This window comes from Mastigoproctus giganteus, chromosome 5 (genome assembly GCF_048544385.1).
Source record: "Mastigoproctus giganteus isolate SK-2022 chromosome 5, ASM4854438v1, whole genome shotgun sequence".
Taxonomy (NCBI): domain Eukaryota; kingdom Metazoa; phylum Arthropoda; class Arachnida; order Uropygi; family Thelyphonidae; genus Mastigoproctus; species Mastigoproctus giganteus.
In genome coordinates, this window is record NC_143579.1 from 181,308,020 (window position 1) to 181,332,306 (window position 24,287).

The 24,287-nt window shown below is 35.6% G+C and overlaps 1 protein-coding gene across 8 annotated transcripts in view; it reads left to right on the forward strand.

Annotated features, from left to right (window-relative positions):
- MED15 (mediator complex subunit 15) overlaps positions 1-24,287 on the forward strand; it is a 442,919-nt gene that overhangs the window by 174,416 nt on the left and 244,216 nt on the right. Inside the window, exon 1 of one of the 8 annotated variants that reach the window (XM_090374293.1) lies at positions 18,527-18,753. The exons of the other annotated variants lie outside the window; for them this stretch is intronic. Within the exon in view, the coding sequence (XP_090230419.1) occupies positions 18,738-18,753 (16 nt within the window). The 5' untranslated portion in view covers positions 18,527-18,737. Of the gene's footprint in view, positions 1-18,526; positions 18,754-24,287 lie in introns of those variants that run through there. 8 annotated transcript variants of the gene reach the window in all.

Below are 24,287 nucleotides of genomic sequence, written 5' to 3' on the forward strand. Positions count from 1 at the left end.
CTACTCTCATTTTTCCTTTCCCAATGCTTATGTCACACCAGACTCAACATTGCATTGTCCACCAACATCAATTTGATGCACTTCCTTAGATTTTTGTGTTTCTTAAATAATAGCATAACCCCTCCTCCCTTCCTGTCCTGTCTATCCTTTCTGTACACATTGTACTCCCCAAATTCCAATTGTGCACTACTTATGTCTGTGTGACACCACGTCTCTGATATCCCAAAAATATCTGCCATTGATGTCTTGACTAGCACTTCAAGCTCATCAAATTTATTAACTATACTCCTAGAATTGGTGTACATGCCCCTGTTTCTACTCTTAGTTATCCTAACACAGCCGATGTATTTAATTGCTTTACAGGCTGCTGCTCATTCTAATAGAAGCAGTGCAAGAATCGCTTTTGCCTCTGCCTGCGGCCACTATTAACCTTTTAGTTTGTGTATCCTCCCCCAAGCTAGCAGTTTTCCGATGCACCTTACCACTGCCTTGATAGCATCAGGAAATATTCTTGCACCCTTTCTGTTTAATTGTACCCCATCCCTGTAGAAGCAATCTCTACTGTCAACAAGCACAGACCAGGCTGAAAAAAATTCTACCCCCTGAGCCTTGCACAATCTTTCAAGGGCCGAATTGATCGACAAGGCTCTCATCATATACTCCTTCCTATCGTGTCTGGGCAGAATTGCAGGTACTTTCACATTTAACCCTAATTTGTGACTTTTTTTCAACATTGACCTGTACTTGTTGAGTAAATCTGCAGATCTCTTACTCTTAATGTTATTAGTTCCAACGTGTACAACAATACCGCCTCTTGTGCCCTTAAAAGCCTTTAGTCAATGTACATATCTGCTCTACAACGTCATGAACTTTTGCACCTGGTAGAAATACTGTGGTCCTGTTCCACCTGTCTTTCTTGCATGGTATATTCCCCATCTCTCTCTCTGACAATAGAGTCACCAACAATAACTAGTCCCTTTGGGACCAGCACATAATGAATAAGTAAATCAATAAAGATGAATGAATCTCTTTGGTTGCTCATCATTTTCTTTAGAGTGCCCAGTCTTCTAAGCAAAGAAAACGAATGGTATGTACTGGTGGGGGTAACTTAGCTAGATGCGAAAATTACTCTCATAGTTCTATTATTGCATTTTTTGATGATCATTTTCATTATGTATGAATTTAAATTGAGCAAGTTGTCCTGGAACTTAACCCTTGTGTAAATTAAGAAGTCACTGTTTGTACCGTACAATATTTTCATTTCCGTTAAATGCTTTTCTCTTAGTTTATCTTATAAATAAAATCTGAAATGTGTTAAGGGCTTTAACCTCAGGCTGCGAGAGATTTAGTCAATGTACAAGTTAGTGCAAACACATCATATTAGTACACAGCTAAACTCTGAATTAGCACAAATATGCAAAGGGGGCATCGTTTAAGTTATATCTGATATTGTGAATACCTTCACGAGTTGCCATGATATTGCACTACTTCAAATAAGTAATGCTTCACTAATGGAGAACACTGTTGTTACTTATTCTCAACGGATACCACTACCCAGACGGCACCGTTTCAGGGCTATTTGGCCCTTCTTCGGTGGGTGGGTGGGTAGGTACCCAAGTGATGCAATGATGACAAAACAGTTATGAAGTATAAATAAAATCTTTAAAAACGTGTTATTCCTATTACTGTATTGTTAGATAAGGTTTTTGTTTTTACTATTAATTTAAATTAATTTATTTTTTCATTTATTTTTGATATTATTATTATTCTTAGTTATATAGTATGTACCAAAAAAAAATTAACTGCCAAATCCTAAGTACTATCTTGAAACTTTCCGTGTGATTGCCAATATGGATTCTCTCAGTGTTGGTCTACTGATATATTGGCTTATGTTTCTCATTTGTGGACAAATTCAATGGAAACATTCAGTTTGAAACCTGATAGTTTCTCTTCGCATTTCTAAGTCTTTTGATCATCTCTGGCATAAAAATTTTCTAAACTAGTTCCCATCTTGTGGATTGCTGACCGTTTTTTTTTGTAATTAAATATCTAGGTTTTTTCTCTGACCATTCATGTGACTGATGGTAGATGGCTCTTTGCCTTCCAACTTTCCCTTAATGCAGTGCTCCCTTCTTTATTTTCTCAGGATTCAGTTCTTTCTCTTTTTATGTTGTATATTAATGACCTTCTTTCACTGACTGGAAATCCTGTTCATTTTGCTGATAGCACATTGCATTTCACATTCCAATTTGAGAAACCTAACCCTGCATAAACAGCTTTAATGCCTTGAATATCCACCACCATTTTCTTAAATGCCAATCTCCAAGTAATTTTCCAATAGGACAAAGATAACTTTATTGATTTCAGTACGTCCAAAATTCGGTCCTTTCTTATATCTCACAAAAATGAGTATTGCTTCTATGTTCACCTTTGATGACACTCAGATTTCTAGACAAGATTGAATATTTCTATTAGGTATTAGCCTGACTTTTAATCTGTCTTGGCATAAGCACATCATAAATATTGCTTCACCACACCCAGGGTCCTGAGCTGGATATCATCATTCTTCTCTTTCTTAGGGATTCCCTCCTACTCTCTCTCTCTCTTGAGGTAATTCAGAAATTTTTTTTTTTTTTTTTTTTTGGCTGATGCAGCATAAGCTGCAGGCTTCCTTGCACCATACAGCTAATACTAATAATAATCTGGATTTGAAACACTGGTTTTTCTCTTTTGCTCTCAGTATTACTTTTCTTCTAAGTAGTTACACAGTAACTACTTACTGTGTACAAATCTCCCTCAAATCTGCACTCCTATGGAATATTGTTCCCACATCTGGATGGGTGGTGCACCCCAAAACCTCTCTCAGGCTTTTAAGCTCCATTCAAAATAGGGCAGTCGTGTTTAATTTATGATATCTCTCTTCAGTCTCTTTCTCATACACATTTTGTTTCTGCTGCATGTCATTTCTATAGATACTTCTAAATTGGCATCTGTAATTCCCCCATTTTCTTCCAAACCTATCTAGACACATGCTTCAACCAGATAGCATCCTGCTACTATTGGAACTTCAAACTCTGAACCAACTTTCCTTCTTCCACATTTAACCCTTTGATATCTGTTTTCTAGGGAAGAGCCTTCCATTGCACATATTTCCTTACTATTGCAATCTACTGAAATTGAAGTCTAATGTCAACAAGTATCTTTAGTCTTCTCAATCTTCAACCCATGCATGGTATTACGTACTGTAAGTTCTAATACTTTTCATGTTTGTGGTTTTCATTAAGAATAAAAAAAATAATAATACTGCAGATCAGAGTAATGTAGTAAAATATGTGTATTGTGTGTAAACACAAAAACCTCTTTATGAAGAATTTGTGATGTGATGCAATGCAAACAATTTAGAATTACTTTTGAAATCTGTCTAAAAATTAATTAGAAACAACTGATATATTAGTGGAGGTAAAAATCATGTTGTCCAGCGTTCAATAATAATTTACACTCTCTTAAATTTATTCAAATTATTCACTTCCATAATACCAGATGGAAGTTTGTTCCAGCAATTAGTTACTCTCTAGATGAAAGAAAATAGTCGCACATCTGTACAGCTTGCAGCAGTCTTTTTTCAGTTTATGTCCCCTTAAGTGTGTTGACCGAGAAAGAGTAAGGACGCAGTCATTATTTAGTTTATTCAATCCATTTAAAGCCTTAGACTTCACTGAGGGCTGTCTCCTCACTGCCTGGTTTCCAAGTTCTTTTTCTGACAGAATCTCACTTATTGGTTGATTCAACTACTGCTCATCTCAGATGTCCAAATTATTCTCTGTATGATTCCTTTCGCCTCCAAGGTAGTACTTGTGCATATGTCCGTTCTGATATTCCTTGCCAGAGACTTGGCAATTTGGAATCTCCTCTCTGGCTTAAAATCTCTCTACCTCATTGTGTCAAATTCATCTATTGTCTCTACCGTTCTCCTAACTCCACTAATCACTTGGAGCTCTTTGACTTCCTCTCTTTGCAACTTGACTTTCTCCAGTCCAACTTTCCTAACAGCGAGGTAATTTTCTTGGTGATTTTAATATTCACAACTCCAGCTGGCTTCCGTTTTCTAGTCACACCGACCCATCTTGCACAGATTGTTCATTTACCTACAAGAATACCAGACAATCCTAACCACAGCCAACATACTTGATCTTTTTCTCACAAACAACCCTTCTAAGTACACAGTTGAAGTGAGTGGTCCATTAGGCACCTCAGATCACAACTTGGTGATTATCTCTTCTCTAATGGAGCCTTTATCTCATGGCTATTTCCAACCTTGTGTTGTTTGGCATTACAAGAATGCAAAATGGGATGACCTGCAAGAATTCTTTTCCTTGGTTGGATTACTGTTTCAAAACTTCTGTCAGTGTTTGCTCAGATCGTGTCAGTGAAATTATTCTTGTAGGAATGGAATCCTTTATTCTACACTCCACTTTAAAATCTCATCCTTTATATCTAAACCTTGGTTTTGCAATAAATGTGTTAAGGCTGTTTAAGAGAAAAATGTTGCATATCGTAATCGGCTTGTTTTCAATTCTTCTGCTTCATTTTCTGCCTATACCAAAGCTTGCAACAATTGTAAAGCAGTTATTAATCAGTTCAAACTAGATTTTGAACAGGCTAAGAGTAGAAAACTTGTTTTTTGCCTAATGGTAGCCAAGCATTCTGATCTCATGCCAAAGCTATTGGCCGCAACTTTTGCCCATCTCTGTTCCCACCTCTGTCAAAACCATATGGTTCTGTTGTCACTTAAGCCAAGGATAAAGCTGACTTGCTAGCATACCATTTCCCTTCCAACTCATGTATTAATGATCTTGGTAAAGCACCTCCCACCATTCCCAACACACTCTAATGCCTCTGTGGTCATCCGTTAAAAGGATGTCAGAAGGATTTTGGCGAATATTGATGTTAAGAAAGCTCCAGGTCCTGATGGTATTTCTCCACTTGTTCTCAAAACCTGTGCTCTTGAATTTACTCCTGTTCTTTGCTGCCTTTTTTCACTTTCTTATTCCAAAGGTGTTTTTCCTTCTTCTTGGAAATTTGCTCATATCCAGCCAGTTCCTAAAAAGGGTGACAAATCCCTCCATCCAGTTATTGTCCCATTGCAATTACTTTTACTCTTTCTAAAGTTAATAGAGAAATCAATTAACTGTCAACTCTTAAACTACCTAGAAACCTTCCATCTGATCAACAGTATGGATTTCTTCAGTGTCGATCCACTGGTGATATTCTGGCTTATGTTACCCATTTATGGACAAATTCAGTGGAAAAGTTCAGTGAAACACATGCAGTTGCTCTTGACATCTCAAAGGCTTTCGATTGTGTTTGTCATAAAGGTCTTCTAAACAAAGTACCATCTTATGGTTTGCCAGCTGTTTTTTTTAATTGGTTATCCAGTTTTCTCTTTGAATGCTCACTGAGGGTGATGGCTCTCTGTCTTCTCCACTAATGCTGGTGTCCCCCAAGGTTTATTTCTTTCCCTCACTCTTTTCCTCTTGTATAGTAATGACCTTCTTCCATTGACTGGAAATCCTATCCATAGTTTTGCCGATGATAGCACATTGCATTCCACTTTCCATTTTGAGAAACCTTGCCCTGCTTAATCAGCTTCAACTTATCGAATATCCGCTATCATCCTTAAATGCCTTTCTTCAGGTAATTCTCTAGTGGGGGCAGTGACAGCTTAGTTGATTTCAATCCTTCTAAAACTCAGTCTTGTCTTATATTTTACAAAAAGGATTGTTCTGCTCAAATGCTTATCTCTGGTGACACTCCGATTTCTGGGCAAGATGATATTTCTCTTTTGGGGATTACCCTGACTTTTAATCTCTCTTGGCACAAGGACATTACAAATATTGCTTCCTCTGCATCTAAAAAACTTGGTTTTCTCGATCGCTCTCAGCGTTACTTTTCTTCCAAACAGCTGTTCACTCTGTACAAATCGCAAATCCGCCCTACCATGGAATATTGTTCCCACATCTGGGACGGTGCCCCTAAAATCTCTCAGGCTTCTAGATACCATTCAGAAGAGGGCAGTTAGGGTAGTTAATGACTCCTCTCTAACAGTCTCTCCACTCGCTGTCTCATAGATGTACTGTTTCTTCTGCATGCCTCTTCTACTGATACTTCCATGGGCACTGTTCTTCTGAATTGGCTTCTATAATTCCCGCTCTCTTTCAAAACAGTCTGAACACGTGCTGCCAACATCCATTTACTGTCCAACTTCAAACTCACGGAACCAACTTTTGATCTTCCTTGTTTATTCATTCAACTCCCGTTTTCTAGAACAACCTTCCTTCATATGTATTTCTTGAAAATTACAGTCTACAGAAATTCAAGTCTAATGTCAACAAATATCTGCTTTTGTCTTCTCAACCTCCAACCTAAGCATGGTACTAAGTACTATAGGTTATAATACCTCTCGTGTTTCGGTTTTTCATAAAAATAAAGAAAAACAATTAAAAAAAAAAATTTTTTTTGTTCTCTCTGTTATCACAAAATCATTTAGCTCTGTTAGATTTTGATCAACTTCTGGAATCCCCCTCCCTAAAGACTCCTTATATGGGAAAGTAGACGCAAAATACCTATTTAGTTGTGAGCAACCTGAGCAGAATTATCAACAGTTAAACCATCAATATCAAGTTGGCCAATCCTTCTACTGTTAATATAAGTAAAGACATTTTTCTTCTTTGCTGCTTATAATGGCAGTCCTTGCCAGAGACTTCTCATAATCTGCCTTAGCTTGCCTAAACCTCCTTTATGACTTGATTATAGACTAGTTTATATCTATCGTACCCTTCTGTATCACAATAATTTATGTGCATTCCATGCATTTTTCTTCTCTGCTACAAGTATCATCAGTTCATCTTACATCCATTTAGGTCTAAGCCTTGAAAGGTATTTCTTAGTTGGTATGAAAAGCCTAGTAGCTTTTATCATTACTTCCCTGAATGCTTGCTGTTTGTAACATCACCAGATGGTCCTGCTGCTCAGAATTTAAAAACTGTCTGAGACCACTGTAGTCATCCTCTTGGTTTTTGTAATGCTGTGTTTGAAACGGGTCTGCCCCAAAATCCTGACAGCATCTTACTATATTGTAAAAATATATAAATATAATTCTATATATTTATTAGTTTTTTAGTAAGTAAAAATTTACGTTATTACATTAATTTTGTATAAAAAGAATATAAAAAATAACTAAATTTTTAATGAGAAAAACCTCTTTCAATTTGAAGATCATATTTTCTGTTAAATAAACAGGGTTTTAAAATACAATTAGCAAATAAAAACGACTTAATTAATTTGACTTTATTATATTGCATTTAATTGGTAAATTTTCAAGTCTAATTTTGCTATTTGTATAGGGCATTTGAGCAATAATTATAGGTATAGCATTGAAATGCTAAAGATAAAAAACTTGAAATAAGAATACTTTCAGAATATGAAAATTTAGAGTAATGTATTTTGGCAGCTGCGTAACATTTGTCATAAATATCATTAGCATAACTAAAACTAATTATACAGGTATTTGTTATTAGCTGTACTTTCATGAATTTCTTTGACAAGTATATTAGGCATGACCATGGGTGCGGGCAGGATATTTTGAAAGGGGTAACAGTAAAAAAATTTCCATTTTCTTCTTATTATTATAATACTTAAGATTATTTAAGTATTATTATTATTAAGATTATTATAATACTTAAACGTTTGATTATAATTTGTATGATTTTTTGCAAATTTTAATCTGTGATTTCGATATCACAGATTAAATACGGAGGCGCCCAAAAATGTCAGTAATGTGACAATAATCACAGTTTAATCAGTTTTTTCTGAACTGTTAGTGTATATGTGTGTGTTGTTTATTCATTAATATGACATAAAACATTAACATTATCATATACTGTTTGCATAACTCAATGTACAAGTTTCAAATAAAATATTAATGTTTTTAGTGGCCATTTTGATTACATGAAAAACATTTTTTATTGAAAATACAGTTTCTGAGATATAGACCAACTTTTTTTTTTTTTTTTAAATACAATCGGGATTTTGGGCAGCACCGGTTTGAAACACTGCCTCCAAAGGTGAAGTATGCTGCTGTTGAAATGCATTCAAGTAGCCATACAGCTGTTTTAGTACATGGCACATGATCAGTGGGTAATTGGACACAGGGCGCCTCCGTAGCCATGTGGGAAGGAGCAGCAGTGCGTATCACACGCTTCTTGATTAGACCGGGGTTCGAGCCCATCACCACCAAATACGGAGGATGCGGAAAGGTCAGAGAATGACCACCGCATATCCCGGAGCAATATGGCCTTAGTTACTAATGCTCCTAAAAACCAAACAACAACAATTGGACACAGTTAGTGAAAGATTAAATATTAGATTGCTCAGTGTTAGATGAGTGTTGCTAAATGGTGTCAAAAAAATTGAAAACTCCAATAAACTTAAAGGAAGAGCTTCAGGCATAAAAGAACTACAAAATATTACTGTACAATGGCAAAAGCCTGATTTGTATATGTAGGAATGAGAAATCTAATATATAACTCTTGTATGCATATTGTTACTGGTCTTATGGTTCATCTGCATCTTAGGCTATATCATTGTGAAGTGTATTATGTCTATGCAAGTATGGTTCATGGGCTGATAATCATGTTTTCTTAACTGAAAAGATCAGTTCATGGGAAAACCTTTGCTTTCTCCACCTGAGATCATCTAAGTACTTAACTTTACAAAGTGTTAGCAAGTATGGAAACAACTGTGTGAGTAATAGCACACATTTCAATAAATAGCACCATACTTTCCTTTTGGGGAGCAGTGCTTTTTATTTGAAGTGAAATTGCAATGTGGCACCTTATGGTGGCTTTTTTTTGCAGTGTGTGATCAGTGCATTTTGTAGCAAACTCTTTTTCCATTTGCTGTGTACACAAATGAGCCTTTTGTCAACACAAATGAACACATAAAGCTATCGTCAACACAGTTGTAAACAAATGAAGCTTTCATCAACAGAACTGCACACATGTGAGGCTGTGAGCAACAAATATACATAAATAATGTTTTCACCAACAAATCTACACAAATGATGCTTTCACCAACAAATGCATATAAACGAGGCTTTCACCAAAAAATATACGTTGTCTGGTTTTTAGAAGCATTAGCATCTAAGGCCATATTGCTCTGGGGATATGCGGTGGTCATTCCTTGACCTTTCCACATCCTCCGTATTTGGTGGGCACAGGCTCGAACCCTGGTCTAATCAAGAAGCGTGTGCTACGCAGTGCTGCTCCTGGCTACGGAGGCGCCCAAAAAATATACACAATGAGGCTTTGTATAAGTATAAAATTTCTTAAATATCAATAAAAATAATACTCTGTGATCATCCTGAAATAGAAACAGAAAACTTATATTTTAAAATATAAATTCACCATAGAAAATTTTGCCATTCTTTATCTAAAGTTATGTTAGCATTAGGAATGGCATTTAAGTTTTTAGTCAGGTTTCTGTATTTAATAGTTGCTGACAAATTGGAATTTTTCATTTCTATCCATTTTCATGCTTTATTTCTTTACTTATTTTGGTACTAATTATTATTTTTAATTTACTCAGTACAAAATAATTGCAATCTCAACTTCAATTGTCAAAACCTCTCTGTATCCTTTTATCATCAGCTATTTTTTTAAAGTCCTATTCTATAATAATATAAGTTAGTTAATGCTTTTCTTATTTCTATTATGCCATCTCTACATAAACTTATGGCATGTCTTTATGCTGAAATTATATCTGTAATTAAGAGCATCCTCGTTCAGCCCATTGTTTTTGCCTTACACAGATTTCTGCTTGCTGTTATTGTTAGGTTTACCTTTTTCTTCAAACCTTCCTGAAATACTCTGTATTTGTCATTTTCTATCATGTTTAAATCCAGTACTATTCTTTTATTCAGTTTTTGCCAGCTGAATAAAAGAATAGTATATAAATTTTTATATCAATTTTTTTTTATAGATACTTCCATGAGCACTGTTCTGTATTTTCTTCTTAATCCATTCTTTTCCAAACTATTCCAAACATCTCAACCAGTTAGCATCCATAACCAACTTCCCCCCTCCTCATTTATCCCTTCTAATTCTGTTTAATGGAAGAAGCAAAGGTTTTCCCATGAATTGGGATGAGTTTTCATGTGTCTTTTAGAAAGATTTCTCAAATTTTATTAAAAATCACACCAATATAAAGGTGGAAAGTAATCTCTCTTACCGTTTTGAGTTCTCAACATGTAAATCCTAGCATGTTTCAGATATTTTGATATTACTCTATAAGGAAAAGTCAGACGCAAAATTTTCAGCATATGTTTTTCAGTCCCTTGGATGATTTTAAGGATGGTTTCAATTCAGTATCTCTCCCCACTTCTACAAAAAATATATAAATAAAAGTAGATTTTGAGGATTACTCCAGAAGCAAGTTAGATTGACTCCAGTTTATTATTGCATGTGTTGTTGTCCTCCATGACAATGTGGTTTCATCACTTGTTTGGAGAGGGCTCAGTTCAAGCCATGTCTTAGACTGGAGGAATTTCTAAAGGCCTTCTCAACCAAAGCTGTGGTAGCCAATTTCAGGCAGAGGGATTAGTTTCTCTCACGAGTTATTCTTAAGTTTTCAATCTGCACAACATGCAGATCGGCTCATGACCACACCCATATACAAGTATGATACACGATATAGTCAAAATTACTGATGTGCCCCAAAACAACAGTGTACGTTATAGATCAGTGGTTGGCAAAATTTTTCCTTGAGTTCAATTTTATTTTATTTTATTATTATTTTTTTGTTAATGATATCTATAAGAATATTTACACATGCCACTTGGGCAAGTGTATGCAATATATTATATATAGAAAATTAAAAAGTATCATGCCACATGCAGCATAAAACTTTTCTGGTGGCATGCATGCAAATTTTACTGATGCCCATTTAAGGACCAATTCCATTGGCTCATGCAGTTCCCCACTCCCATCCCTAAAGAAACATTGTGGTAATTGGAAGCCCCAGCTCTTTCGGGAATTATGATATGACCTTTGCACTGAATTTCATATTGATAAGTTAACCCATTCCTTCTCCCTCCAGCGTGTACACACACACACACACACACACACACACACACACACACACACACACACACACACACACAGAGAGAGCGCGCGCGCGCGAGCGACCACATATGCACTCATAGTGTGATCTTATCTGATGTCTCTCTATCACTTTAAAATTGTATAGTAAGATTATTGGCGAACATTTTTTTTTTTTTTTTTTTATGAAAACCCCAGACACGAAAGGTATCAAAACCTATAGTACTTAGTACCGTGCATGGGTTGAAGGAGAAGTAATTTGAGTACAATACAGAAGTTTTTAACCCTTAAGCATCTATATGGTAATTAACCATTATTAAAAGGCAAGACGTGTACATTCCTGAACTTGTTCATTGTAAATGTTATAAATAATATTAGCAAAATCCAGATGAAAAGACTGAGAACTTTGTCACTGAAAATATTTCAATTTCTAAAAAAAAAAAAATAAAAAAAAAAGTTTAACTCTGAATTACTGTTCTCAATTTTTTTTGTTTTATTCAATGAAAAAGAATTGGACTGACTGATGTATGGGTCTAACGCTTACATTTTTTTTTTTTTTTTTTTTTTGATTGAAATAAAACAAATTACTTATTACTGCATCCATATACTGGAATCAGTCAGTAAAATTTCACCAATTCCCATCCAAGCACACAGTAAGTTGGCTTTAACCTGACTTCATTCCTTAATCTATAGTTACTTTGTTTAAATTTTATACTATATTTTGTCTTTTTTGAATTCAAACTTTCATTAATTTCTCCTTTAACAAGATTTATTGGCATTATTTTAGCATTTATCTTTATTTAAGTTTGAATTTTATCCTTTCCTTTTGAGCTCTGTTGGATCGCCTATGATGTATATGCGTCGCATGTAAACATCATAACAGAAACAGAGATCCTGCTTATTGCGGTGGCTCCTGCGGTTTTGGCTGCCGACACTCTGAAGAAGTAGTTAGAGTCGCCTCCGTAGAGAGGTGGGCAGGAGCAGCAGTGCGTAGCACACGCTTCTTGATTAGACCGGGGTTTGAGCCTGTAACCACCAAATATGGAGGATGCGGAAAGGTCAGGGAATGACCACTGCATATGCCCGGAGCAATATGCTCATAAAAACCAAAACAGCAACAAGTAGTTAAAGCCCTAGGACCCATTACTTTAGGTACTATTGTTATTATTATTTCAGTTTATCTCTTTAACCTTCAAGCTGGCATTCTCAATTTTTTACATGGTAATTAGAATTGACAGATCAGCACCCCTACTCAATACACTGAAAATAAACATTTGTCTATATTTCATTATGGTTGCTGGTATCTCTACTATAACTAGTAGTGCCTCGGATTCATAACCCAGTTTAATTATTATAATTTAATACTTTTTCTTGCTTGCTTAATCATACAGTAATGTGATTATATCCTATTATTTTTATCAATATTTTATATATATATATATATATATATATATATATATATATATATATATGTATATATAATATAATCACTAATAATCAAATAGTTTTGATAATTTAAACAACTAATATATTCAGGACAGGACAAATTAACGCGATCAGAAATGACTGAACATTACATAAGCCTGCGAAAATACAAGAAATTTATATTTATTTCAAATGATATAGCTTAAGATAAAGGTGTGTAACCATAACCAACAAAGGGCACTAACAGTCTCAATATATAGTGAAGTCATACTAATTCCAGTATTAACAAAATAAACAATCAATATTACCATAATGTCATTACTGAATAAGGCTTACGTTGAAAGGCACGTCAACTGAGGCTAGCGTCTCTCAATATATGCCATCAATAACAACATGAGCTATCTGTTTCTGCTAGTTACATGCCAGCCTCAGTTATTATGTATACCAAATATAGTATACATAATAGCTTTAAGATTAAATTTAAGTAGCTAAATGTGCCAAAGTTACCAAATATAAATCTCTCAAAATAAAATAGGAACAGCAGACTAGCAAAAATATAACTGCTAGCCCTATAGATAGCCATACTCTTAAACATTAATGGGATATTTACATAAGTGTTTCTGTTTCCGTAGCAAAATGCACAGGTAGAAAGAATAGCAAGGGCATAAGCCCAAAAAACTAGGCGAAAGGAATAGGCAACAAGTATAGCAATAGTATCTCAATTAGTAAATTTAAACTTAAATTTAATCTTAAAGCTATTATGTATACTGTATTTAGTATATATTAATATATTGAGGCATATAACTAGCAGAAACAGATAGCTCATGTTGTTATTGATGGCATATATTGAGAGGTGCTAGCCATAGTTGATGTGCCTTTCAATGTAAGCCTTATTCAGTAATGACATTATGGTAATATTGATTGTTTATTTTTAGCATTAGCATTAGTAGAGGCATATGATGCAAGAAAGCAAGCTTATTCAGCATCAGCCAAAAAAAAAAAAAAAAAAACACACACCACTCCCATTTCACCCCTCCGTTCGTTCGAAATACCTGTCCAGTTGAGCTTTAAATTTGTTTAGGCTATCAACTTCAACAACAAGTGATGGAAGTCGGTTCCACCAACCAACCACCCGCTGGCCAAAGGCAAATTTCCGCACATCTATCCGACATCCGTCCTTCCTCAATTTGAATTTATGCCCTCTGAGCTGATTATTCTGAGCAAGATGAAGAATCCCATTGGCATTGAGCATGCTCAAACCATTCAAAGCCTTATACACCTCTATCAGATCACCTCTCCGGTGCCTAGTCTCCAGACTCTGTGATTTGCATAACTTAAGCCTTTCTTCGTAAGAGCAACCCTTTGTTCCATTCACTAATCTTGTTGCCCTTCTCTGTACCCGTTCCAGCAGCTCCACATCCTTCCTGAAATGAGGCCTCCAGACCTGTATACAGATTGTTTATTTTGTTAGTATTGGAATTAGTATGATGACTTCACTATATATTGAGACTGTTAGTGCCCTTTGTTGGTTATGGTTACACACCTTTATCTTAAGCTATATCGTTTGAAATAAAAATAAATTTCTCATATATATATATATATATATGAAATAGGTAAAATAATGGGTTGAAAAATGCAATGGTAATGGAGAGATAAAAAGATAGAAATAAATATAAAGGTGATATGACAAATGCTGTTGTTGTTATTTGGTTTTTAGGAGCATTAGCAACTAAGGCCATATTGCCTGACCTTTCCACATCCTCCGTATTTGGTGGTCACAGGCTCGAACCCCGGTCTAATCAAGAAGCGTGAGCTACGCACTGCTGCTCCTGCCCACCTGGCTACAGAGGCGCCGACTGACAAATGCACCTGAGTGCAAAGCAGCAACAAAGGATACAAAAGATTGTGTGAGGTAGAATTTATGTCTGTTAAAAAGTGCTAAAGATGGAGGCATAAGTTACACAATGCCATAACTAATAGGAGAAGGATAGCAGAAATTGGAGATATTATAGGTGTAAGAGAAAGAATGTGAATATCCTGTGTGATATAATGAATTAAACAAAATTATAGGCTGAATTGCAAAGCCAACTAGATAGAAGGGAACTGAAAAGCAATATTGATTAAATAAAAATGCTTAAATTAATATGAGGAATAGTAGCCAGCATCAGATATGGGTGGGTAATTTTGGTTATAGGTCCAAAAAAGGGGTAGAGAAATTATGAAATTAAAATCTGATGTTAGCTAAAAATAAATATTGATACATAATCAGGGGACTACACCTGATCATGTATCAAAGACTGCATTTCTATACTTGTCCATACCTGTGAAAGAAAAGCAGATTTAAGAATAAAATTAAGTGAAATTAAAATGTCTTTACAGTGCTAAGCACCCAGCACCCATATCTGATGCTGGCTACTATTTCTTATATTAATTTAATCAATTTTGCTTTTCTATTTCCTTTTATCTAATTGGCTTTGCAATTCAGCCTATGATTTTGTTTAATTCATTATATCACATAGGATATTCACATTCTTCCTCTTTTTCTCAATCCTCTATCTCCAATTTCTTTTTTTATGGAAACCCCAAACACGAGAGGTATTAGAATCCATAGTACTTAGTACTGTGCATGGGTTGGAGGTTGAGAAGACGAAAGAAGATATTTGTTGACATTAGACTTGAACTTCTGTAGACTGTAATTTTCAGGAAATACGTATGAAGGAAGGTTGTTCCAGAAAATGGCAGTTGAATGAATAAACGAGGAAGAAGAAAAGTTGGTTCTGAGTTTGAAGTTGGACAGTAAATGGATGTTGGCTGGTGGCGGCACATGTCTGGACTGTTTTGAAAGAGAGCGAGCGGGAATTATAGAAGCCAATACAGAAGAACAGTGCCCATGGAAAAAACAGTGCCCTGTAGAAAAGGCATTTAGCAGGAACAGTACGTCTATGAGACAGAGTGGAGAGACTCTGTTAGGAGTCATTAATTAACCTAACTGTCCTCTTCTGAATGGAATCTAGAAGCCTAAGAGAGGTTTTGGGGGCACCGCCCCAGATGTGGGAACAATATTCCATGGTAGGGCAGATTTTTTGCGATTTGTACAGAGGGAACAGCTGTTTGGAAGAAAAGTAACGCCGAGAGCGAAAGAGAAAACCAAGTTTTTTTGATTCAGAGGAAGCAATATTTGTAATGTGCTTGTGTCAAGAGAGATTAGAAGTCAGGGTAATCTTTCCTAGAAATCAGAGTGTCACCAAAGATAAGCATAGGAGCAGAAGAATCCTTTTTGTGAGATATAAGACAGGACTGAGTTTTAGAAGGATTGAAATCAACTGTCTGCCCCACTGGAGAATTATCTGGAGATCGACATTTAAGGAACTGGTAGTGGATCTTCGAGAAGTGGAAGCTGATTGAGCAGGGCAAGATTTCTCAAACTGGAAAGTGTAATGCAGTGTGCTATCATCAGCAAAACTATGGATGGGATTTCCAGTCACTGGAAGAAGGCTATTAATATACAAGAAGAGGAAAAGAGTGTGGGAAAGAACTGAACCTTTGGGGACACCAGCATTAGTGGAAAAGTTAGAAGGCAGAGAGCCATCTACCATCACCCAATTTCTTCTATCCTTCTCCTATTAGTTATGTCATTTTGTGTAATTTATGCCTCCATCTTAGCACTTTTTAACAGATTTATCAATTCTACCTCACACATACAGGGTGTCTAAAAATTGTGTATACACACTTTAAAAAAATATATATATATTTAATGAACAATATATACAAGTGTAAATTTTTTTTTTTTTTTTTTTTTATGCTTTGAAGACAAAAAACATTAATTTTTTTTACAGCAATAAAACTTTAATTGTTCAAAATGTCCTCCATTAGCATTAATGCATGAGTGGCATCTATCTACATACTGAAATTCACAAATTGTGTGAAATACTTAATGCTTCTTGTTGAATTTTTTAATTCCTTCATTCTGAAAACACTTGTATTGTTTAAACCTAGCTCTTGTGAACACCATCTTGCTTGATTTTCTTGGGGTGCACAAGATTGCATGTCTTACAGCTTCAACGTTTTCATTGCTTCTTGATGTCCTCTTCCTGCCACATGCTAAGTTATTGATATTCTGAATGGTTCTACGCTCCTCAAATTTATCCTGCAAATGAGTAATTGTTAAACATGTGGGTGCTTTTGTTCCAGCAAGTTGAACTTCATTGACATTTTCATATTTCCAATACCATTTTGTAATTGCCTTTCTTTCTTCAAAACTTAATTGGGTATTCTCCATTGTTTTAGAGGGATCTCTAAAATTAAATAAAAATTAAATTATTTTTAAAAAAAAATTGTCTTTTTAAGCTACAAAATGAATTTAAGAAAATTAAATTGCCATATACAAAATGCAAAGGATAAAATTCTCCCTGTTTTTACTGGCTATTTTTTAACCATGCAGGTGTTAATATACTTTGAAATAGGTCTGCTGCATGAAACACATTAGTATTGTGTTTTTCTATCTTTTTCTACAAAAATACAAGTGTCATCTTTTCCTTTTCACCATTTTAGAGCTATTTTAAATGTGGTGGTCTGTTGAAATTGCCCAGAACTCTTGCCATTATTGTCAGTAACTTCAAATACCTAATCTCTTTTGTAGGTTAGGGACAACTTAATGGGCAATGTGTTTTTATAAATAAGGCTTGGCAGATTATTGCTGTTATTGCAAGAATAAACTAATATATAAATATTGTCCTGCCTGTCCTTTTTTGAAACATGGGAGGTGAGAGTGACATTTTGGGTGCATCCATAAAGGATTGAATCTGCTCTTTCTGTGGAGGAGGAAATTTGCAGGGATTTCTTCCCCCCCCCCACACAGCATAGTTAACCTGTGCCTTTTTGAAATTATTATTATTATGTAAAATAAGCAAATATAAAAATGGTTAATTTTTTAAAAGTACCCAATTTTGTGCAGATTTTGAGAATCAGCAATGTTTTGAAACTGTGAAATAGAAAAAAGAAAACAGTACAAGTCAGGACGCAGCTTACTGAGAATGAGGGATGCCATCTGTAGGCACATACATGAGCAAAATATAAAGTGAAATTTCTCCCCAGTTAGACATGGCTCATAACAGTAGTTAAGCTGTAACTAGACTAATTAATTGTGCGCTTCCGCTTCTAGTTTTATGTATATATTATTCGATTATAGAGTTTAAGGATTATACAACAATATTTTACAGCATAATGCATCTTTTGTACCCCCTCGCCTGTTTATTTCTTTCTTTCCCCCTATCTCAAAATACATGAACGTTTAGTTGAAAGCACTAACTTTTTAAACCATTATACATGAAATTTTTATAATTGAGGTGGAAAGGCATAGCCGTTTTCTTTGTATAATACTAGCGATCTTCATTATGCTTATTGTACTTCCAAAAGTGTCTTGTGCGGCGTGCAGAATTATTTGTTATTTTACCGCGATTTTATAATTCGAGTATTTTTTTTTTATATTTTATTTATTTATTATTTATTATTTTTTTTTTTTTGCGTATTTCAAACAACTAAACGTTTACTAATTTAGTTGAAATAAATCACTGAAATAAATTAATTATGTTAATAGTTTACCATTTCGATACAGAAGCGAACTTTTAAGAATACGCGCACCATATGCGTATGTCATTTTCCTATGGTAGGATTTGCAGCGTCGGCTGCGGCTGCAAACCGACAATAATACCGGAATAAAATGGACGCGTTGTTTTTATTATTTTGGATAATACACTTTTATTTTGGGTCATCGGAACATTTTGAGTAGTATTTCGTGATTAATTGAAATAAATAAAAAATAATAAAAAAAACAACAACAAAAACCACCCATGCAATTTAAAAACGAAAGGTGTTTGTGCGCATGTGTATACTGCTTCGTGCTGCGTAGGGATATCCAGCTCCAGAGAGGATAAGTGTCGGATCGAGGCTTGCGGTTCGTGTTGTGCGCAGAGAGCATCTCAATGAGAAGCGGACCTCCTCCATCCCCTCCCCCTGTTTTTTCTTGATGATGGTGACCGAATGGTGAGTGCTGACAACAGTTGAATACGATGGCTTTCCCGTAAGACTGTCCTGCTGTGAGTTGCAGCCACTTTCCTTGTGCCATCTGGCCCTCCTGTTGACGTGGAAAGTGTAGTTATGTTTTATTTTTCCTGTAAGTCAGATGTTTATTATTCTGTATTCTTTTAATTTGCCGGGATGAATTGGCTGAGGCTACATCTGGGAATGGAATTTTATAAACAATTTAAATGTTCTGTTTGTTACTGAAAATAAAATTGGAAAAGGAAGGTAATTTTTAAAGGAATTTTCCTCATGCCTTTGAATATGATAATCATTGGTTAATTGAACATTATCCGAAATTTTCATATTTCTAAATTTTTGCTTACTTTGAACAAGTTGAGTATGTTGGATGAGCCAGTGCTTGCTATTTTAGCATCTAATAGTGTTAATATTAATTCACAAATTCTGTATATCCTATCTAACTGCTTATAATGTTGCATATTTTAATTTCTTTTAAATAATTTTTTGAAATTGTATTTAAAATTTTGTTTAACTAGTTTTTATAAATCTTTTGTGAATGCCTATACAAAAATCCATTGGGTCATTGTAATGCTATAAAGCATAGTCAAAAAAGGGGGAAAAAACAAGGATTATTCATATAATTTTTGAATGCCCGATACAGAATTTTGAGGTAATTGTCTGCATTTTCTAATAGTGACAGGAATCATTTATTAGATGCAGAGATAGATGATTAATGTACCTTGAATATAGGTGTGAAATAGAGAAAATTGTGGGAAATGATTGGTGCATTACATGCACCATTAATGTACAGTGTAAAATGAAGAAAACATTGGGGGGGGGGGGCAATTTACCAAATGAAAATGACTAGTTGATTTCATAACCTTGCCCAAGATAATTATTATTAAAATTTTAACAGAATTCATTAGCAGAACTCCAGACAGAATTTGTAATTAACAAAAGAAAGTAGTAACTAATATGCATGATATATATAGGAGTAGTTGAAGCATCAGAATCCTGGTGACCTCTGACATTAATTAAGATGCAGATAACTGTAACTTGGAACTGAAATGTGAAGTTTCACATTTCAGTTTCACTTAAATTTTTCACTTAAATTTTTAAAACTTCATAATAGGGGAAGTTTCATTATCGGCGAATTTCTGCTAAATCATCTTTTTTGGGACCATTTTTATCCTGCATAATTGACAAATGTATTAGAAACACTGAAATAAAGTTAATAAAAAACAAGCTTTTATGTACTCTGACTTTTATTGTTTGATGATAGTACATAAATAAATTTTCTGTTTATACTCTGGGTTGACCACATGGTCAGAGGATTCACAAGATAGAGAAAATACAAGAAACAGCACCGTATTTAGAAGTCACAGGCTTTAACCCTGGTCACCCAAGGCACATGTACTTAGCCGATGTTATGCACCCTCGTGCATAACCTCAGCTATGGCAGCCATAGTCAGTAGAACAGAATTTACTGTGAATTTATAGTGGGCCTGTAAAGACTCTTCCAAGACAGAAGTTAAAAAGTTGAGATACTGATGTATTTTCAGTGTGTGTGGAACAATATTCCTAAAGCATTTCACCTAGCTTCTGACCTGCCAAACTCACTTCAGCAACTAAGTAAAGTTGTTATTCAAACCATTTATAAACTGCATCTTTGAAGTTAGTACTGGTTTGCTGTTTTCATGTACTTTCTGTTGCCACCTGTTGAAATGCTTCCATCACTTGTAGTGTCAGCACTTCACCTGTAAGTTTCCTCTTGAAAATAATGAACCTGTGTTACTGCAGAAGCATCACTGCCTGTGTTAAAGTATTTGAAAGTAGTGCAATTTTGAAGGCAAAATTTTTTTCTACTGTGACTCAACCTCTGAGTATAAAGGTCATTACATTAATACTATGAAGCTTGAAATTGTTACTTGAATTGCAAATAGACATTGCTTTTAGATTGTCTGCAGTTATTTAATAATGGAAGAGTAACCTTTTGAAGATGCCATTTATTTGAAAGTAGTGCAATACCAGTGCAGCTTGATATGAAATTGTTTGTTGTACTGTGAGCATAAGTAATAGTCGAATAGACTGACTTTAGTTATTTAAGTTTAACCTTGGTTTTTAAAATAGCTTACTGTTAGTTTTTTCACTCTGTATTCCTCACAGATTTGTGAAAGAGGTACTTACCTGAGTCCACTAACAGCTTTAATTTCTGTGCAACACTCTGATGCATGCACTTTTTCACCAGTTTTATTTTAGGGCTATGATGATGGTACATCTTAAGCAAGATTATAATAAAGAAACTGGGCACAGTTGAGCATACATGATATGATAGAAAATGTATCCATAAAGCAGAATGGGACATTTACTCATGACTCATGAGTTCCTGCACTATTTCATGAGCACCTCACATTTAGGTGTTAGATGACTCTCATCAGCTGGCACTATACCACCACTTTGCTTAGAGGATTGAAGTGGTGGAACCTATGTTTAGTCTCCAGAGCAAAGCTCTGGCAACCCCTCCCCTCCATCTCTTCTATCATACAATATGATTGATGTATTTTGAGGTTATGAAGGACTTCATGGTGAGATCCAATCTTACTTACATTTCTTCAAGTGTACAGCTCCAGCACTGTATTTGCAGGCTGGACGCTAAATAGTCTACCAGACTGAACCTCTTGGTAACTTTCTAGGAAGCAGGGCCCAACTACCAAATGGTCAGAGAAACAACAGAACATTACACAACAAACCACTCCCCACCCACAAAATTTAAATCTCCGGCCTCAGAGTTCTGTGTCATACTGATAGAATGCATAACGTGGAGATGGGAGAAACCCCCAGGTGCTGTCAGACAACTAACACACTTTATACTTTACTTCATCTTGTCAAGAAGCTGGGTATATTCTTATCATGTGTATGGCCTATCCAAAAATTTCATTACTTCATAAAGCATTCACCTAGCTTCTGACGTCGTCACCTCTTCTTACTTCTAAATACTCCATGGAGTGTTAAAATAATAGAACAAACACTTCCTTAACCCTTTCGTGGTTTAAGTTTTAATCTCAGTGATGTTTATTTCCACTTACAGTCTGCCAAACTCCATGTCAGAAAAACAGAATCTCAGTTGTCCGAATTGTTTGCTGTACTATACCTTTCACTTAAAACGTGGTACTTGTGCATATGTCCACTCTGATATTCCCTGTCAGAGACTTAGTAATCTGGAATCTGCTCTTTTCGAACTTCTCTGGCTTAAAATCCTTATCTACAGAGCTGCTTCTACAAATTGCAGCATCTGGAGATTTAGGCATCTACAGGGTGATCTGATTGAGGTGTTTAAGGCCATGAATGGATTGAGTTAAGCTGAATATGAATGGAATTCTTCCTCTTGCTGAGACTGCATGCATGAGAAAGCATAAATTTAAGTTGAAGGATGGTTGCAGGATTGATGTACAGAAGTTTGCCGTTAGCCATGGAGTTGTTCATTGTTGGAATAGGCTTCCATCTATTGTTGTGAAGTGGATGGTTTGAATATATTCAAGGAAGAACTAGACAAATTCTTGGAGGATAAGGATGGGTGAAGTTTGTGAGCTTTTTTTTTTTTGTCTGATGTTATATAAGCTTGCTTTCTTACATCAGTTGCCACTACTACTATTATGTCAGTTGCTTATTCTACTGTAGTAGCAGTCACATGAATGAGGATGCATTTTTTAAAGTTATTTGATGTATTTCTCTGCATAGTACTAGTAGTAATAGAGGCATGTGGATATCAGATAGGATGTACTAGTAGAGGCAAGTGGATATCATGAATGAAGATCCATTTTTCTAAGTTATTTGATGTATTTATCTTATTTAATTGTTCACTCACATTTTTATTCACTTTTTTCAATGCACCGCATCACAGTATTTTGAGAGAATTGCAGATCTTGAAGAGCACTTTTAATTTCATTTTTGTTCTTAAAATTTTCAAAAACAGAATCGGTTATTTCTAAAAATGTCTTTGAATTGACCATCAAAAAATGGTTTACAGTTTTTTGCAAGATGACTCACTTTAAACAATGCTACAGTTACTGCTTTAGATTAGCATTAGCAGAGGCATATGATGCAAGAAAAGCAAGCTTATGCAGCATCAGCCAAAAAAAAAAAAAAAAAACCCTTCCACTTCACCCCTCCATTCGTTCAAAATACCTGTCCAGCTGAGCCTTAAATTTATTTAGGCTATCAACTTCCACAACAAGGGATGGAAGTCTGTTCCACCAACCAACTACCCGCTGGCTAAAGGCAAATTTCCGCACATCTATCCTACATCTGTCTTTCCTCAATTTGAATTTATGCCCTCTCAGGTGATTATTCTGAGCAAGAGGCAGTATCCCATCAGCATTGAGCATGCTCAAACCATTCAAGGCTTTGTACACCTCTATCAGATCACCTCGCCGGTGCCTAGTCTCCAGACACTGTAATTTGCAAAACTTAAGCCTTTCTTCGTAAGAGCAACCCTTCGTTCCGTTCACTAACCTAGTTGCCCTTCTCTGTACTCGTTCCAGCAGCTCTACATCCTTCTTGAAATGAGGCCTCCAGACCTGTATACAGTATTCAAGGTGCGGCCTGACCATTGCCTTATACAAGGGAATAATCACCTCCCTATCCCTGCTAGAAAACTTCCTGTATATCATTGATAAGACACCATGAGCTACTCTTGCAGCCAGTCTGCACTGCTCAGAAAACTTCATATCTGCCTGCACTATTACCCCCAGGTCCTTTTCATTCTCTACCACTGTCAGTGTAGTACCACAGAGTTGATACGTTGCTGTGAGGTTGCTGTTTCCCATATGTAGAACTTTACATTTGTCAATGTTAAACTTCATTTGCCACCTCTCAGCCCATCTGCTCAACCTTTTCAGAACCTGTTGCAGCAGCATAGTGTCAGTAGCTTCCTTAACAACCCTGCCAACCTTTGTATCGTCTGCAAACTTGGACATTACACTTGATATACCATCATCAATATTATTTATAAATACAGAAAACAACAATGGACCCAACACTGAACTCTGAGGGACTCCACTAATAACATTAGTCCACGATGAGCAGTGTCCATTAATTACCACTCTGTCTTCTGCCACTCAACCATCCCTTTATCCATAGCAACAATTTGCCACCAATGCCACACTGCTCCAATTTGTGCAGCAGTCTTCCATGTGCAACAGTATCAAAAGCCTTTCTAAGATCTAAATATATAATATCAAAGTTATTCCCTGCATCCAATTCTTTTGTGACTACACCATAGTATCCAATCACATTGGTCAGGCAAGACCTTCCCTTAACAAAACCATGCTGTGTCTCAGCTATAACTGAATTCTTGTCAAGATGATCCTGCAGTGCTTCTTTAACCAGTGCTTCCATTAATTTTCCTGGATCAGAAGTTAAACTCACAGGTCTATAATTACTTGTGTCAGCCTTTGTGAATTGGGGTTACATTTGCACATCTCCAGTCTGTGGGTACCTCCCCTGAGTCCAAGGAAGCTCTCATAATTATGGCTAATGGATTGCTTACTTCCTTTGCTGCCTCCTTTAATATAACTGGACAGATCCCATCCACCCCAGATGCCTTTCTTGTATTTATCTTCAACAATTTCGCCTCCACTTTACTCTCAATTATTACAAGATCATCTA